Here is a 17,550-nt window from a genome sequence, read left to right as displayed (position 1 = left end):
CAAAGGTGCAGTTTATACCTCTCTGTGGTGCTTTTGTCATCTACGTAGATGCAAAATTTTACATTTTTGTTAAGTTTTCTGTAATAGAATGCAAGCTTATTTCATTCTATTTTTTTGAGTAAAAGAAGGTACTTATAAAATTGTTTTGTCATGTAGGGTCCCTATTTTCCCCTTTATATTATATACTAGCCAACCTGCGGCGTACGATACGCCGCATAATCAGGCCAGTTTTATAATGATTTTTAAGCACAGGGAGAAAATTAACATTTGAAAAATCTGTAATGTAATAGATCAGCAAGAAAAGCAACACTGTAACAATGCACGAAACGAACCAACACACAATCGTCCGTGACTGAAAACTGGCGGACCGCCATCGCGCCTTCTCCTCCCAGACGGGGGGATGGGGTTGGACAGTGCTCAGGCGCGGAAGGTGGAACAGGAGGAGAGGAGAAGGACGTCCATTCCGCTCCCTCTGTCATGCTAGTCTGCTGATTTCTCGTTGAGTATGCACTGCCTGCTCATGTGCCCACCTCCAACTCGTCACTTGAGTCGTTGTCGTCTTTGCACAGTCCAGATGCACCTGTGACTCACGTAGACTTTTCTTTGCTCTGTGCGGTTTTGGCTGCTTTTCTATATATAATCCACCAAGACACCCGACCACGGTAGTAGCGAGGTGGGAGGGGGGTGTGTACAAAGGGTAGGGACGTAACCAGTGGGAGTGTACGAGTCGCACTTAGTGGGAATTCCATGGTTTGCAGCCCAAATGGGGCTCTCTGGGCCGGGTAGACACACGCTCAGTGTCATGCAAAATTATTTATTGAATGCTAAACGCTTCTGGAAAGGCATGGTTGTCTAAAACCGGGTTGGTGTGAGAATACAACAGAAAGTGAATGAAAAGTTGGAACTCTGGAGAGAGCAAAATACAACACAATAGTGAACCCGCGGCATAACAAACGGCACATAATTATTTATTGATAGTTGAACACTTCTGGAAAGACACAGTTGCCTAAAAAGGGAGGGTTTGAGGATACAGGATACCCTCGCAAACCGTTTTACACGCTGCATATGGCGATTCACCTCCACGAGAAACATGCCTCTATGAACAGTCAACGTGGTTTTAAGGATCGTGGGATGTGGTTTTAGTCATATAGCGATTCACTTCCGAGAAACATGCCTCTATGAACATAAATGGCTCAGGCGTGCATTCCTGTGACAGACGAACATAAATGACGAGTTGTTGTGTCGCCGGTTCTGCGCGGTTCTGCGAGTTGTCGTCGTATCCAATAGTCTTAGAGTTGGTGGGCGTGGCTCCTTCCTGTGTGCGCCATGGGCGTCTTACTTGTCGGCGGCTTAGTGAAGCCACACCCCTTCCGGCGAGCTTTTCAAGGGTGTCTTACCTTTCCATGGGTGTCTTGCCTTAGTGAATTATATATATAGATTGTGTATGTTTAACCACAATGCCCAAAATTCATTATACTATCATGATACTGTTATAGTTACCACTCTGTGGTCAGATACACTGCTTCAGTTCAGCACTTAAACCAATCCCCTTCTTTATCAATAGACAATTAGACAGAGTAAAAGAACAGACAGGAGAAAAAGCTACAGCTTTTACTATGTATTACAGGTAATACATTTTATTATAACTAGTGCCATAAAAGCAAATAGAATTTGGCTTTGTAAATCAAGACCATACAACCTAATGTATAATTTAGATGTGTAATTTCAGGTGGTGCACTAACTTATAGTTGCACTCAATTCTTCCTGGTCAGCTCATCACCTGCACAGGCCCAGGCAGCCTGCTTGTCCATTTTCCTTGCTCTTTAAAAAGTATTACAAGTAAAATGCTAATTCTACAAATGAAGACATACAAAGTATTTATCAACTTATATGTAACATATCACTCCATGCACTAATAGGTTAATTTTAACACATTTCCATAATGGGTAATTATTTCCTAAATTTTAAAATTGAATATAAAGAAGACAGTAATAATAATATTCACATCTTTATTTTCCAGGGATACACATTTGGAGTGTCTGGTGAGACTCTGACTTTGAAACTGAGATCACTTTCTTTTAAAGCAATATTGAGACAAGTATGTATTTTTTTTTCTTCTGAATAATATAAACTGCATGAAATGCACTTTCTGATTAGTAATACTTCTATACAAAATAATTTGTATGTTTATATAATACAAATATAATGTAAAATAATATATTTGTGATGAGCAAATACCTGAATGAATATCTGCTTATGGTTTCATATAATCTGTTTATCATACATTATACAGGTGTTTTAATTAATGTGTAATTTTTTTGTTTGACAATTTGTCCTGAGTTAATTATTTTTACAATTTGATTAGCCCAACCATCATGGCTTTGAGTCCTATATTTGATCAGAGTGTGTGGAGTTTGCATGTTCCCTCCATTTCTGCAAGGGGAGTTCCTCCCACATTGGGTTAATTAGTGGCTCCAGATTGGTTGTATGACTGAGGGTGTGTGCATAAGTGGACCTGATGTCATGTCTGGGAATGGTCCCAACTTTGGACCAAACAGAATCTGGCCCAATGCCCCAAAATTGGATTGAGCAGGTTTAAATATCTAGTGTTTTTTTGTTAGTACCAAAACATAAGCATTTATAATACAATACATATGCTATGTGCAAATTAGCAGAATGTCATGAACCATAAAAACAATGTAAAACTATCACTTGGTTAGACAGAAATACAGTAACAGGTAAACTAGAAATGCTTCGTTTCTATTTGTAAATTTATACACATTCACAATTGTATGTAACACCACCTAAAATAATTTTCATTATTTAATTGCATTTTCTGAATGTTTGTTATTCACATGAGGTCCAGAGGAATAACTTAAAATGTAATATTGTATCAAAAATATCTAGATATGAGCAGTATATTTGTTAGTTTAATTTCAGCTTAAATTGTCAGATATCTTGATTCCTGAAAACTTAAAATATGTGACAGTTATTTGTAAGTGTATTTAGTGTAGGTTGCAGTTACAAAACATGTTAACATGTTAATTTAATATTATAATAGGAGATCAGTTTTTTTGATGATCATAAGAATAGTGTCGGTGTTTTGATAACAAGACTTGCAACTGATGCCTCTCTTGCCAAAGGGGTAAGTACTATCTGTGGAGGATAATGCTTATGAAGAAGTTAATCTACAAAACTTGAGTAAATAAAAAGAAAAATATAGTTTTATGTTATTAATGTGTTGCTTTTCTTTCTTTTTCTTTAATATCTAGGGTGGTGGTGCAAGACTTGGACTACTTACTAAATGTATCTGTACTCTCTTAGTTGCTGTAATCATCGCATTTGTATTTAGCTGGCAGTTAACTCTCCTTATCTTAGCCTGCATTCCATTTCTTGTTGGAGCCAACTTCATTCGAATGAAATCTGTGGCTGGCCATGCTTCCAAGAATCAAAGTGCTCTAGAAGCCTCTGGAAAGGTATTTGCTTTTTTGTTCAATAAATTTTAAATTAAAATTATGTGCTATATGTGAACACACTTCTAAAAAAAAGAAATTGTAAAATGTACTGTTGTGTCAATTTAGGAAGTATTATTGTACCACAGTCAGCAGATTTAATGGGTGCCTAGTACTGGTTTGTGCAGTTTTGTGTATAAACTACAATATTGCATGTTTTTCACTGTGAAGCATTGTAGTTATACATACAGGTGAAGGTCTGAGAAAAATGAAAACAAAGGCAATGATTTGCTTATATTTATAAAAGATAATTACAGTAAAACTTGTAATTTTCAGAAATTCAAATGTTATAAGTATTCTATATGAACTCAACTTTATAAAAAAATGTGGTTAATAATTCATGATCAATTTAGGCAGGTACTGCCTAAATCTAAAAAGCACTGGCACATACCATTCTAATTAAATTACAACACAGCTTCTCTAGGCACATTCTGTGACCAAAACAAATTTTGTGAACACCTTCAGAAAACAGATTTCAATATTTATATATAGAAAAAGTTAAGTTGACATCACAGTACATGACACAGTGTGAGCTCTAGTGGGAAAACATATCACATGTAATAACTGCTGCTGCTTTCTCATTGGAAATTAGGGTGTCAAACTATATATATGACTAGGAATTGTAAGGGGTGATTGATTACAGAATTCCATCCCAAGTTTTTGTCAAAAGTCAAGGCCTACTGTTATACTGCAAACAGAAATATGTATTGACTATAAAAAAGTTTGACAAGTGTATGTATGTATGTATATAACACAATATATACAGTAGCTTCCTGTCCGGATTGAAGCCTGGTGGGTAAGTGACTGTTGGGTCGATCGAGGAAGGGCAAAGAACAGCATGGAGGACTGACTGAATATTAGCCAATCCATGTTTTTTTATTTATTGCTGTATTTATCTGTAATAAAGCAACATGTCCTTTTTTTGGCTGAGGCCAGAAAAGTGATTGGATGAAGAAATAAGGCTTACAGTTCATGCAAATGAACGCTGTCAGCATAACAGCTCCAGTGAACAACCTGCAGCTATAAACAGGCAGATAAAGTGGCTGGCGATGAATGAAGATGATGAGGTGGCCTGCACAGGAAAAGGAGACTGGGTGATATACAATGTGGAAAATCAGCTATGAAATGGATAAAGAAAAGTTAAGCATAACTCTTAACTTTGTTCCAGCTGCTGCAGCTGTCATTGATTATAGGTGTTGCTTCGTTAGAAACAAAAGTTTAAACACTAGTCAAACTCAGTTAAGGGGTCCCCGGTTTTTAACCTTACTCCTTCATAAAAAGTTCTTTTTCCCTTGGTTGTCTACATTTGAGACTGATGCTTCTTCTTTTTTGTACCCACGGAAAGGTCACTACCATACATATACAGGTAGAATATCACACATAGTACTGACAATTACATATTTTCCCCTCAAAGCATATTACCAGCAATTATTATCTTCCACTTCAACTAGTACATAAAACCACCCAAAAATTAAAATAAATCCATTCATTGCATGGGTTGCCTTAATGTGCAACCAGTAAACAACATTGCTGTTTGTAATGATTTAAAATAAAACATGATTCTGTGCTAAAACTTTGTCTGGGCATGGAAAAAATTAAAGTTTGAACATATAACTGCTGAAAAACAGTAAAATATATGCTTGAGTGAAGAAACAACATAAAAAACGAAAACAAGAAACATCTAACAAGAAGAAGAATATATACTGAAAATTCACATTATGTCTAGTAATTACATCTTTCATTTAAAAAGAAAAAACAGCAGAAACATTTTACTCATGAGCAATTGTATACTGTATACCATGTTCAAGAGTAAAGAGCTTCAGTCAACTAATAATATTAGCCCCTGGTAAAAATAATAAAACATATTATTTACAGAAAAGTACTTAATTACGTAGTACTTTTCACACATCAAGTTAGCTAATGGCAATATAACTGAGACGCATTATCTTACAAACATTCCCATGTGATGCCGGGTAACAAAGCTAGTATATATGGAGTCCTGAACAGATGTCAGTATTAACAGAAGCGGATGTTCTGGTAAAATATTTGTAATAACAATGCATATAATTTTCCATGAAGTTATAAAAAAAACACAACAGCATTTGCAAGTTTATCTCAAAATGAACTTTATCTTGATCAAAGATCTGTGTTTATGACTCTATCTTGCCTAGCTTAAACATGATCCATAGCAGATTAGCAAACTATAAACAACTAATTGATGTTAGGGACATGAATTATCATCTTCACTTTTACAAAATGTACTTGTATGAAGCTCACACACTCTAGAAGAATACTCTATGAACAGACAGGTCAAAAATTTAATTATTAGGCTAACATGGTCCACCATTATATCTGGAGAAAAGCCAAGACTGCATTCCATGATGAAAACATCTACTAACAGTTTTGCATTTTTTTTTTGTTACTCCAAGATCAGGATAATCTGCTATCACTGAAGAAATGTTGAATTCTGCTCAGTATCAAAAGAGTATTCAGGAGAATTCTGGTTGTCTATTACCTGAAGTAGGTTGAAGAATAATAAACTGAGAGTTTTTGAAAGACATAGTTAAAATGCAAACCTAAACCTCTGCAGAAACCCAGAAATGTCACTTTGACATTAAATATGGCAAATATCTAATTGTAATTAGTGCCAATGAATCTATCACAAGAGGCACTTATTTTATTTTTTTTTCAGTTACATTAGGGTTTGATAGTTTGATTGATCTGATAATATTCACCTTAAAAAATATGCAATAATTCCTAAAATTAGTAATTTTCTTCATGTATAAAAGCTTCACTGAACCTCAATGGTAATGAAGAATGAGAGGAACCGTTATACTGTTAAAAGAACAATTTCTAACATAACTTCATTGTTAAAAAACAGGCTAACAAAGATAATATCACAAGCCTGTTGTATCTATACTAATAAAAGGCAAAGTCCTTCACTGACTGACTCTCACTCCCTCACTCACTCACTGACTCATTACTAATTCTCTAACTTCCCGTGTAGATGGAAGGCTGAAATTTGGTAGGCTCATTCCTTACAGCTTACTTACAAAAGTTAGGCAGGTTTCATTTCGAAATTCTTCACGTAACGGTCATAACTGGAACCTGCTTTCGTCCATATAAACAACCATAGCCTGCAGCTCGGTCGCCATGTGAGGCGGAGTTGTGTCCTGCATCATCACGCCTCCCACGTAATTGAGTGCCTGCCAATATAAGGTAAATATTCACGGGTTTAGGACTGTGCTTAGCATATTCATAAGTTCAGCTACTGCGGAAACCCTCTGACGCTGAACAAGCCTTTGTACACATATCAATAGGAAAGCAAGGTGTAAAGCATAAGTTTAAATTACGTTCATAGACACACTGCTGCTAAATATTCGCAGGCAAATCCACAACTTAATACCGAGAATGCCTATTAAACATCTTAGATTCACGAGTGCTGATTTGGGTAGTGATCACTTCGATGAATGAAACCTGTTCAAAAAACGCATTACACAATTGAGAAGGCAGCAAAAGAATATGAAGCGAGTGACGCATACAAGCATATTCATAAGTCCAGCTACGGCGGAAACAAAGCACAGTGTAAACCTTAAGTTTAAATTAAGTTCATAGACACGCTGCCGCTGGCGTTTGTCATGCCTACAACGAATATGATATTCGCAAGATACAAGTTTAATGAGAAGACGCAGGGTATAAACAAAACTTTTGATCACTTTGTAAGGAAGTTAAAATATCTGTAATGGAGTTAAAATTGCTGGTGAAGGACTGTGCTTATGTAAACGAATAGAAAAGTAAGGTGTAAAGCTTAAGTTTAAATTAGGTTCATAGACACGCTGCCACTGGTGTTTGTCATGCCTAAGACGAATACGATATTCGCGAGATACAAGTTTACTGAGAGGACGCAGTGTATAAACGAGACTTATGATCACTTTCGAACAGAGTTAAAATTACTGGTGAAGGGCTGTGCTTATGCAAACGAAGATGAGATGGTCAGGGATAGAATAGTGTTTGGTACAAACTCAGTGAAAGTGCGAGAGAAACTTTTAAGTGCCAGGTCTGAACTAAAATTAAATAAAGCCGTGGACATCGCAAGATCGCACAAGATTTTTGTGAGATACAAGTTTAATGAGAAGACACAGGGTATAAAGCCTCGATGCTAAAGACCTGGCGAAGTCATGGAGAACATGGAAGGACGAGTTCACATTATACACAGAACTTGCAATGCCGGAGGCAGAGGAAAACACTAAGGTCAGATTATTTTGTTATCTTATTGGAGACAGCGGCAGAAAATTGTGTCAGGTGCTGACTGGGGATGTAAGACCTGATGAGTTAACCATGAGCTTGATCAGTGGTGGGCCGTCAGGGACTGCAAGGCCTTCTCTGCTGGCCTAAAAAAATATCTGAATCACAAACTGATGTTAATTATATTTTGTTCATGAATACTTATTAAATAATTCCAAATAGTCTGTCCGCTTCCTTTCATAGCTTTTCCAATGGTTGTGCTGCTTCCAGACATGTATTTTCGTATTAAAGCATTTAACCAATCACATTTCCGCCATCATTTGTTGCCAGGCAGAGTCAATGTCAAAGAGGCCTTCACAATCCGTTCTGCAGGCCCTCTAACACAAAATAAATGTCGATTAAACTGTTGCTTCATCCAATCAGATTTTGAGTTGGTGTCAGTAGGGCCCTCTAGCAGGCGTACGGCAACGTCACTGTATTCAGACCCATTGATTGGATATAAGCCGATATGAGGAACTCTACGAGACCACTGAACGCACCGCAGGCGCTCCGAGCGCACGAAGAGGTCAAGCACAAGATCCTAGTGCGCACTACCACCAACTCCATGGCAGGATTCTGGACAATATTATTTGCCAGACACAGACCAGATTTCAAAACCATGAAAAACTGATGTTTGTCACGCTCCTCGACCCCTTGAAGTTTCGGGAATACAAGAAAAATTTCCCACATGCAGCCTCCTCCAGTTTAACACAGAGCCACAGAGCACTTTTTGATCTGTCTCGGCTAAAAACAGTACTGACTGTAATGTATGCCATGGATGATTTTGCAGGAAAATCTGCCACTGATCTCCTTGACTTCCTTCATCAGAAAAATCTGAATGAGAGCATGGGGCAGCTGTACACAATGGTATATTTGGCGGTGACCATTCCTATGTCCACTGCTTCTGTTAAGCGGACATTTTCAGCCCTAAAGCGAATTAAAACTTATGGCAGAAATACGACAGGACAGGTTCGACTTTTTAGCATTAGCTTCGATGGCGATAGAAAGGGACTTTTTGATGGAACTGAAGCACAAGGATAATCTGTACGACAGAGTAATTGAACTGTTTTTGAGGAAAGAGAGGAGGATGGATTTTGTTTACAAATAATCTGAATTTTTGGTGAGTAAAATGTTGCGATTTTCCTAAATAATATTGCACGTTTATGAGTTATTATTGATATTTTTTATGTGTCGCGGCTGTAACTGCAGTAGAAAGGAACTTGTTCACCCCTGGTTTGGTTATTCAATAAAGGCATTTATTGTGGCTACAGGAGTTATCTATCTGTGATGCAACAGCTTTTTATACTGTATTTCTGCATATTAAGATGATTTTTATAACCATAAATTAGTTTTTGAGGGACGGGTTGATTCATATGAATGAGCTTGATGATACGTAAATTTGATGAACATTACAACCCAAAAATAAATGAAACTGTAGAGAGGTTCAGATTTTCTTAAAGAAATCAGGCAAGGGGAGAAAATATAGACAACTACGTCACAGATCTGAGAGTGTTAGCAGGCACATGCAATTTTGGGGAGATTTACAGTTCCCTTATACGTGACCGAATTGTGTGCAGAACCACTGATGCAAGTTTGCAACAAAGATTACTGAGGGAAGACAAACTGACTTTAGAGAGGTGCATACAAATATGCAGAGCCACAGAACTGTCGAAGGAGAACAGCAGAACAGTCACACGGGCTTCCTTATTCTATACTTCTCCCAGTGCGTCTCTCTAAACCCTCCATGCGGAAACATTATCATAAGACTTAACAATCTTATTGTTACACCTTCTACGTGCACACAACCTTCCTTATTACGGAGTCTTCCTTGCTTTACCACTGGCTTCTTCTTTCCATTCACCTTCCTAGCTCTTTATTTAAACAGTTTTCCTTCTCACTTTTCCGCTCCTTCGCTGTCTTCTCCCTTTTTGTTCAAAATACGCGCCTCCTTGACTTTTTGCAGTCAGCTCCCCTTACGTCACACCATGGTACGTTTAGCACAAGTTAATAACAGGAATGCCTGTTAAACATCTTACATTCACGAGTAGCGATTTGGGTAGTGAACACTTCGATGAATGAAACCTGTTATCTTTACAACGGTTGACAAACACGGAATATAACTTCAAAACAGCATGTCCTCCAAATACAAACCTGATTGAAAGAAATAATGATAATCAAATCCTTGATGACAGCAACACTCATAACAGTGACAAAACAATTACATTGACAATCAGGTTATGTTATTTTTAAAATGTTTCCTTTACTTTTTTATAACTTCTTTAACACACTACTTCTCCGCTGCAAAGCGCGGGTATTTTGCTAGTTAAAGATATTTGGCATAGTGGTTAGCACTGATATGTGGATCCACCATTCTGGGATTAAAATACACTCCTAGTCATTATCTTTGTACAATGCACATATTCTCCCTTATACCGTATCTGTGAAGGTTTTCCTAAAACATCACTAAAAGGCACATGTGTCATGTTAATTGGTGGTTCCAAGTTGGCCCTATGTGAGTGTGGATGTGTGTATGAGTGAGGCTTGCAATGGTCCAATATCTTGCCCAGGGCTGATCCTTGCCAAGCACCCAACGTTGCTGGGACAGGCTCTGGTTCCCATTTCTTTGAAATAGAGAACACTGTTTTTTATTAAATGTCCAGGTGATACGAATAGCAGTAATTTTTTGTATTTTGAAATATTTGTAAAAATTATGCTTCTCAAATTCTGGTTCATTATGAGTTTCATAAAACAATGGAATATATGGGAAAGTTTTTGTCTATTTAATTGTTCATAAAATATTATTTCTACATTTAGATTTCCACAGAAACTGTTGAAAATATTAGAACTGTTGTGTCATTAACATGTGAAGAAATATTTTTCAATATGTACTGCAAAAGTCTAAGAGGTCCATACAGGTAGGTAACTTTTTAAACAGTTTTGCTTGATGATTTACTATAACATTCAAATTATAAATGTAAAAAGAATATAGATACACTGGGTCTTCCAAAAATGGAACTGAGGTCCTATAGCCTTTGAAGACTCTCCCCATTTCTGCCTGTTTTTTTTCTCTGAGTACTTTGGTTTTACTTCCCAAATCCTAGATATGTGCTTGTAAGGTTAATTTTGGAAAATCTAAATTTGTCTGGTGTGAGTGGGTATATATACAAGTGTGCCCAATGATGAACTGGCACACTTTCAATGTTTAGGTCCTACCTTGTGAGATAGGCCGAGCACAAAACCCTGAACTGGAGGAAAAGGCTTGAAAATGGATAATGATAGTGAAAAATAATGATGTTGATTATTACATATTAAAAATATATATATATTTATGTTTTCTTTGCAGGGCAGAACTATATAAATCGCTACTTTATGGTTTAACTTATGCTATTGACCAGTCAATTAACTTTTTTGTAAATGCTGCAGTTTTCCGATTAGGATCATGGCTTATTGCACATTGCCAAACACAATTTGAAAATGTGTATATGTAAGTATTTCTTTTTAGAGCTTGTATAAATTGCTAACATCAGAACAGTACCATTGTTATTACTGCTCCCTCAGTTCCAGCAGCCTGGGTTTGAATCCCATGCCTGACTATTATTTGTGTGAAAGTTCCATATTCTCCGCATGTCCTCATGGTTTTTTCTCCATAAACTCAAATTCTCCTCACATTTCACCCATGTGTGTGCTAGGGTGGTCCACAAACCAAAGCAAAGAGTTGGTGTTTGTAAAGTGATTTCTTCACAGGGTTTATCTTTGTCCATTAGGAATACCTTGCTTACTTGTGAAATTTTGGCCTGATTGTAAAACATTTAGAGTTTGCTCTATTGTGTACATTTTATTGCATTGTTACTACCTACGTACTCTTGTGTGTGGATCTTAACTGATGAAGTGATTATTAAACAAAAAAATCTAAAAATGCAACCGAAAATATTCTATTGCTAATGTGGAATTTCTAGAACATTCAAGTATTAAGTAAGAGTTTCAAGAACATTCTAGCAGTCAATTTTGGCCCTTTTTGATGAGAGGGTCTCAGCAAAATCAAAGGAAATGATGGTGCAAAGTGTGCAGCCGCCACTGTTACCAGACATTCCTCGATATCTTAAGCTAAATAATGATTGAACAGCTAAAGTTGGAGGATCTGGTAACAGAAAGAACAAAGTCCTTCTTTGATATTTTTATCGAAAAAGTTAACAAAAGATTTCAATTGTTTCGTAAGAAACCACCAGGGTGAACAAATCTTCAATGGCCCTCTGCACTTCTGAACTTTATTTAGTATCTTTGGGATTGTTATGTTATGTCAGATTTATTTATTCAGAAGTAAAGTTTTTAAACAGGGGGAATCCATTTACAATGACAGTGTCCATCAGAACTGAAAATGAATATAATTGTGACGTTTATTCCTTATTAAAAACTAGCAGAATACCCGCGCTTCGCAGCGGAGAAGTAGTCTGTTAAAGAAGTTATGAAAAAGAAAAGGAAAAATGTAAAAAATAACGTAACATGATTGTTAATGTAATTGTTTTGTCATTAATATGAGTGTTGTTCTCATATCTATATATAAATATATACAGTATATCTATATATATCTATATATCTCTATCTCTATCTATAGCTATATATATATCTACATAAGGCAAAGCCCTCACTCACTGACTCATCACTAATTCTCCAACTTCCCGTGTGGGTGGAAGGCTGAAATTTGGCAGGTTCATTCCTTACAGCTTCCTTACAAAAGTTGGGCAGGTTTTATATCGAAATTCTACGTAATGGTCATAACTGGAAGCTGTTTTCTCCATTTACTGTAATGGAGATGAGCTTGAACGCCGTGGGGCGGAGTTTCGTGTGACATCATCACGCCTCCCACGTAATCACGCAGTACATAGAAAACCAGGAAGACCTCAAAAGCGCTGAAGAAAACATGCATTATATAATTGAGAAGGCAGCGAAACAATAAGAAGCGGCGAGTGACATATACAACCATATTCATGAGTTCTGCTACTTGAAACAAAGCACGATGTAAACCTACACTTTAAATTAAGTTCATAGACAGGCTGCGCTGGCGTTTGTAATTTAGTGCCTGCCCATATAAGGCCGTCCGTCAGCGGCAATCCAATAGCAAACTCCACTAAATATTCACGGGTGAAGGACTGTGCTTATGGAGAGGAAGATGAGATGGTCAGGGTGGTGTTTGACACAAACTCAGCGAAACTGCGAGAGAAAGTTTTAAGTGCCAGGACTAAGGTAACATTAAATACAGCCATGGACATAGCACGAGATGGCACCAGCACAGCTGGGAACCTTCGATGCATGTACACCGCGGCTCACGTGAACTGGCGCGTGCACAGATAAAAGCAACAGTTCCAAAGAGCTGAACAAAACCGAATTACACAATTGAAAAGGCAGCAAAAATATGAAGCGTCTGATAAGCATATTCATAAATCCAGCTACTGCGGAAACAAAGCACACGTGGAAAAAGTCAATGTCCGCTAAAGGAAGACAGTGTAAAAAAACCCGTGCATGCAGTGTGTCAGGTCTCAGATAAAGAAGAAGACGAGCTGTTTATTGATGCAGTAAGAAACGAATCGATGAATGAAACCTGTCATCTTTACAGCTTGACAAACACGGAATGTAACTTGAACACAACACATCCTACAAATACGAACCTGATTGAAAGAAATAATGATAATCAAATCCTTGATGACAGCAACACTCAGTAACACTCACAAAACAAATACTGTATATTGACAGTCATGTTACGTTATTTTTAAAATGTTCCCTTTTCTTTTCTAGCTTTTTAACACACTACTTCTCTGCGATCTCTCTATATATATATGTATATATATATATATCGATCTACATACTCGAATAATGGATACTTTATTAGCCATCAATGATTGTTTTGGTAAAGCCATACTCAGTGTATTCATTAGATGAGCGGTAAAAAGTAAGAGCGAGGGAGGATGACTTATTGAGGCATGCAGGCTGTAGTCTTGCGTCAACTCTATCTGAATTGCGCGATCACATTTGAAAAAATATATCTTTTCAAGTTCTATTTAGTCCATATGTGTCAAACTCAAGGGCCACGGGCCACATCCGCCCGGTGTAATTATATCCGCCCGCGAGATCATTTTATATACTGTATTATTGTTATTAATGGCCGGGTATATGAAGCGCTGGTAACACAATAAACTACAGATCCCATAATGCAGCGCTTCAGCTGCCTTGCGAACACTTACGCGTTAATCAAGTCTAGCTTATGATGCTGCAAGTTATTGCGAAGCTAGCTCACACGATGCTGAAGAGAAAAGTTGATTCTGAAAATAGAGCCTTTAAAACCGATGGGAGGCTGAGTATATGTTTACTGAACCCGTGTGTCTCATTTGTGGAGCTAATGTGGCTGTAATTACAGAATTTAATCTAAGACGGCACTATGAGACAAAACATCAGGGTAACCTGAATGCAATGCAGAAGATACAGAAAGCAGAATAATTAAATAAGAATCTGACACTTCAGCGGACGTTTTACCCGTGCACAATCACAAAGTGATTTCAAGTGAAGCTGCTTTTATGGGAGACACAAATGCACCAGTGCACCTTGCCCCACTTTCCCTGTTGCCAAGTAATGTTAAACCAAGTCGTCACTACGGTGTTCCCAAATCGCACTTTGCTGATAAACTGGCGCACTGAGTTTGCACGCGCTTTGGTGACTTTGAAGAACAAAAAGTCCGTCTACATGTGGCTCGAACCTTGTGCATGTTTGGTAGCACATATCTGTGTGAGAAGCTCTTCTCAGTGATAAAGACTAACAAAACAGCACACAGGAGTCGCCTCACTGATGAGCACCTGCAATCCATCCTGAGAATCTCCACAACACAGAACCTCACACCAAACAGAAACGAACCTGTTGCCAAAAAGATGCCAGGCGTCCAGCTCTAAAATGACATATGAGCAAAGACAACTGAATGATTTGATTTGTTATTGCTGAAAGGAACACATTTTATTTATATTTCCAGGTTTTGTTATGCAGCATGTTCATATTTGAATTTGTATAATTTTGACAGGATATATTTTTATGGAGAGCAAAATCTTTTGGGATATTTAAAATCTAAGTTTATTTTTTATATAAATTACATAAGAGTAAAGAAATTTGAATGTTTGTTCTTTTAATGTTTACTGTATTTCTAACTTGTATAATTTAGACAGGATATATTTTTATGGAGAGCAAAATATTATAAGTTGTTTAAGGTTTGAGTTGATTTATTCAGGAATAATATTCCTGTCTGTTTTTACCATTCCTACCAAAGATATTTCTGTCGACTAAATAAAAATTCCTTCTATTTAAAATTTAAATAGAACTTGAACAAATCGATAGTTCATAATATCCACGCAGACTTGCACGTAAGAGCGGAGTTATCCGTTTTAACAAGCAGCGTATTGCACTGATCTGAAATAGCTGTGTGTGTATATATGTAGATATGTATGTATATGTGTATATATATATGTGTGTGTGTATGTATATATATATATGTATTTGTGTGTATATATGTGTGTGTATGTATATGTATGTGTATATATGTAGATATATATATGTATGTATATATGTGTATATGTATAGATATATATATGTTTGTGTGTTTAAATATATATATATATATAATATATATGACAACAACACTCATCACTCACAACAGTGACAAAACAATTACATTGACAATCATGTTACGTTATTTTCAAAATGTTTCCTTTTCTTTTCATTGCTTCTTTAACACACTACTTCTCCTTATACATGCATTTTGCTAGTATATACACACACACACACACACATATACTATGGGGTGCCAAACAGGCAAATAAATTGATTTTGTGAATATATAAATTTGGCGTCAGAATATATAAAGTGAAAACTTGAATATATAAAGTCAGCGTCAGAATATATAAAGTCATCGCTGGAATATATAAAGTCAAAACCTGAATATATAAAGTCAGCGTTGGAATTTATAAAGTCATTCCTGATTATATAAAGTCAACATCGGAGTATATAAACTCATTCCTGAATATATAAAGTCAAAGTCAAAATCTATTGATTGAAACGACTCTGAACTGAACTAAGTGAACAAAAACGTATACAGAAAAATAAATAAAAAAACCAGTTTGGTTAATGTTTTGAAAATGATGCATGTTCCCTGCCCAGGATTGGTTCCTGCCTTGCGCCCAGTGTTGGCTGGGATTGGCTCCAGCAGACCCCCGTGACCCTGTGGTCGCATTCAACGGGTTGGGAAATGGATGGATATTCCAGCGCTGACTTTATATATTCCAACGCTGACTTTATATATTTAAGTTTTGACTTTATATATTCCAGCGCTGACTTTATATATTCCAACGCTGACTTTATATATTTAAGTTTTGATTTTATATATTCCAGCGCTTACTTTATATATTCCGAAATATTCCAGCGCTGTCTTTATATACTCAGGTTTTGACTTTATTTATTCCAACAGTGACTTTATATAATCAAGTTTTGACTTTATATAGTTAAATGTAGTCATCATTGCATAACTTTTTCTTTACCATAGAAATTTAAAGACTAAATTCAACTTCCATTCCTAACAAAGATATTTCTGGCGACTAAATAGAACCTACTTATATCAAAATTCGAGCTATTGAGCTGTCGCCTGCCTGCCTGAATAAGTCACCCTCGCTTCGCTCTTACTTTTTTACCGTTCATTTAATCATGGCTAGTGGCGGAAAAATTATAAAATGGAAGGAGGATTTCACGGAGTATGGCTTTACCAAAACAATTATTGATGGCGAATCGATTATTCCATGGAATGCAAAGTGTGATTAAATGCGTGATTTTTTAACGCGTTATGGAGCACATGCATCAAAGCTTCTCAGCTGTGCTTGTGCTAAGAAAAGGAAACATTTTAAAAATAACGTAACACGATTGTCAATGTAACCTTTTGTAAGTAGTGCCTGGAGGATTCAGTGTGGAGAAACTCTAGAGACAGCGTGTGTATTAACTTGTGGATTTTTCTGTATTTGGTGGCAGCGTCACAAAGTCGCTTCCGTAACACTGCGTGCGTTAGCTGCGGAGCTCAGCTCAGAGTGAAATGAGGTGAATGGGAGGGGAGATGATGACGTGACTCCCTACCCGCCTTAACTGTCAATCCCCCACAAACACAGTCTCTCGGAATTTGCATAAGCACAGCCCTTCACGTGCAATTTTAACTTAGTTACAAAGTGATCAAAACTCTCATTTATATCCTGTGTCCTCTTATTAAACTTGTATCCCGCATTACCCATGGGCATGACAAACGCCAGCTGCAGCCTGTCTATGAACTTAATTTAAACTTTAGGTTTACACCTTGCTTTGTTTCTGAAGTAGCAGCACTCATGAATATGGTTGTATATGTCATTCGCTCGCTTCTTATTGTTTCGCTGCCTTCTCAATTGTATAATGCATGTTTTCTTCAGCGCTTTTTGGAGCTCTTCCTGGTTTTCTACGCACTGCGTTGACAGTCAGTTCACGTGATTACATGGGAGGCGTGATGATGTCACACGAAACTCCGCCCCCCACGGCTTTCGAGCTCAACTCCATTACAGTAAATGGAGAAAAATAGCTTCCAGTTATGACCATTATGCGTAGATTTTCGAAATGAAACCTGCCTAACCTTTGTATGTAAGCTGTAAGGAATGAGCCTGCCAAATTTCAGCCTTCTACCTACACGGGAACTTGGAGAACTAGTGATGAGTCA

General features: G+C 37.0%; 2 protein-coding genes across 2 annotated transcripts in view; both read left to right on the top strand.

The window, feature by feature from the left end:
• Positions 1 to 17,550, top strand: part of LOC120516128 (ATP-dependent translocase ABCB1-like) — a 506,684-nt gene that overhangs the window by 243,462 nt on the left and 245,672 nt on the right. The window lies entirely within an intron of this gene.
• The window catches only part of LOC120516096 (ATP-dependent translocase ABCB1-like), a 166,092-nt gene that overhangs the window by 53,228 nt on the left and 95,314 nt on the right, over positions 1 to 17,550 (top strand). The window contains exons 19-23 of the mRNA XM_039737555.1: positions 2,021 to 2,098; positions 3,062 to 3,145; positions 3,273 to 3,476; positions 10,611 to 10,711; positions 11,140 to 11,280. Of these exons, the coding sequence (XP_039593489.1) occupies positions 2,021 to 2,098; positions 3,062 to 3,145; positions 3,273 to 3,476; positions 10,611 to 10,711; positions 11,140 to 11,280 (608 nt within the window). The remainder of the gene's footprint in view (positions 1 to 2,020; positions 2,099 to 3,061; positions 3,146 to 3,272; positions 3,477 to 10,610; positions 10,712 to 11,139; positions 11,281 to 17,550) is intronic.

Source organism: Polypterus senegalus, chromosome 15 (assembly GCF_016835505.1).
Source record: "Polypterus senegalus isolate Bchr_013 chromosome 15, ASM1683550v1, whole genome shotgun sequence".
Lineage (NCBI taxonomy): Eukaryota > Metazoa > Chordata > Cladistia > Polypteriformes > Polypteridae > Polypterus > Polypterus senegalus.
Note: the sequence above shows the minus strand (reverse complement) of the source record. Positions and strands in the feature narration are given on the sequence as shown.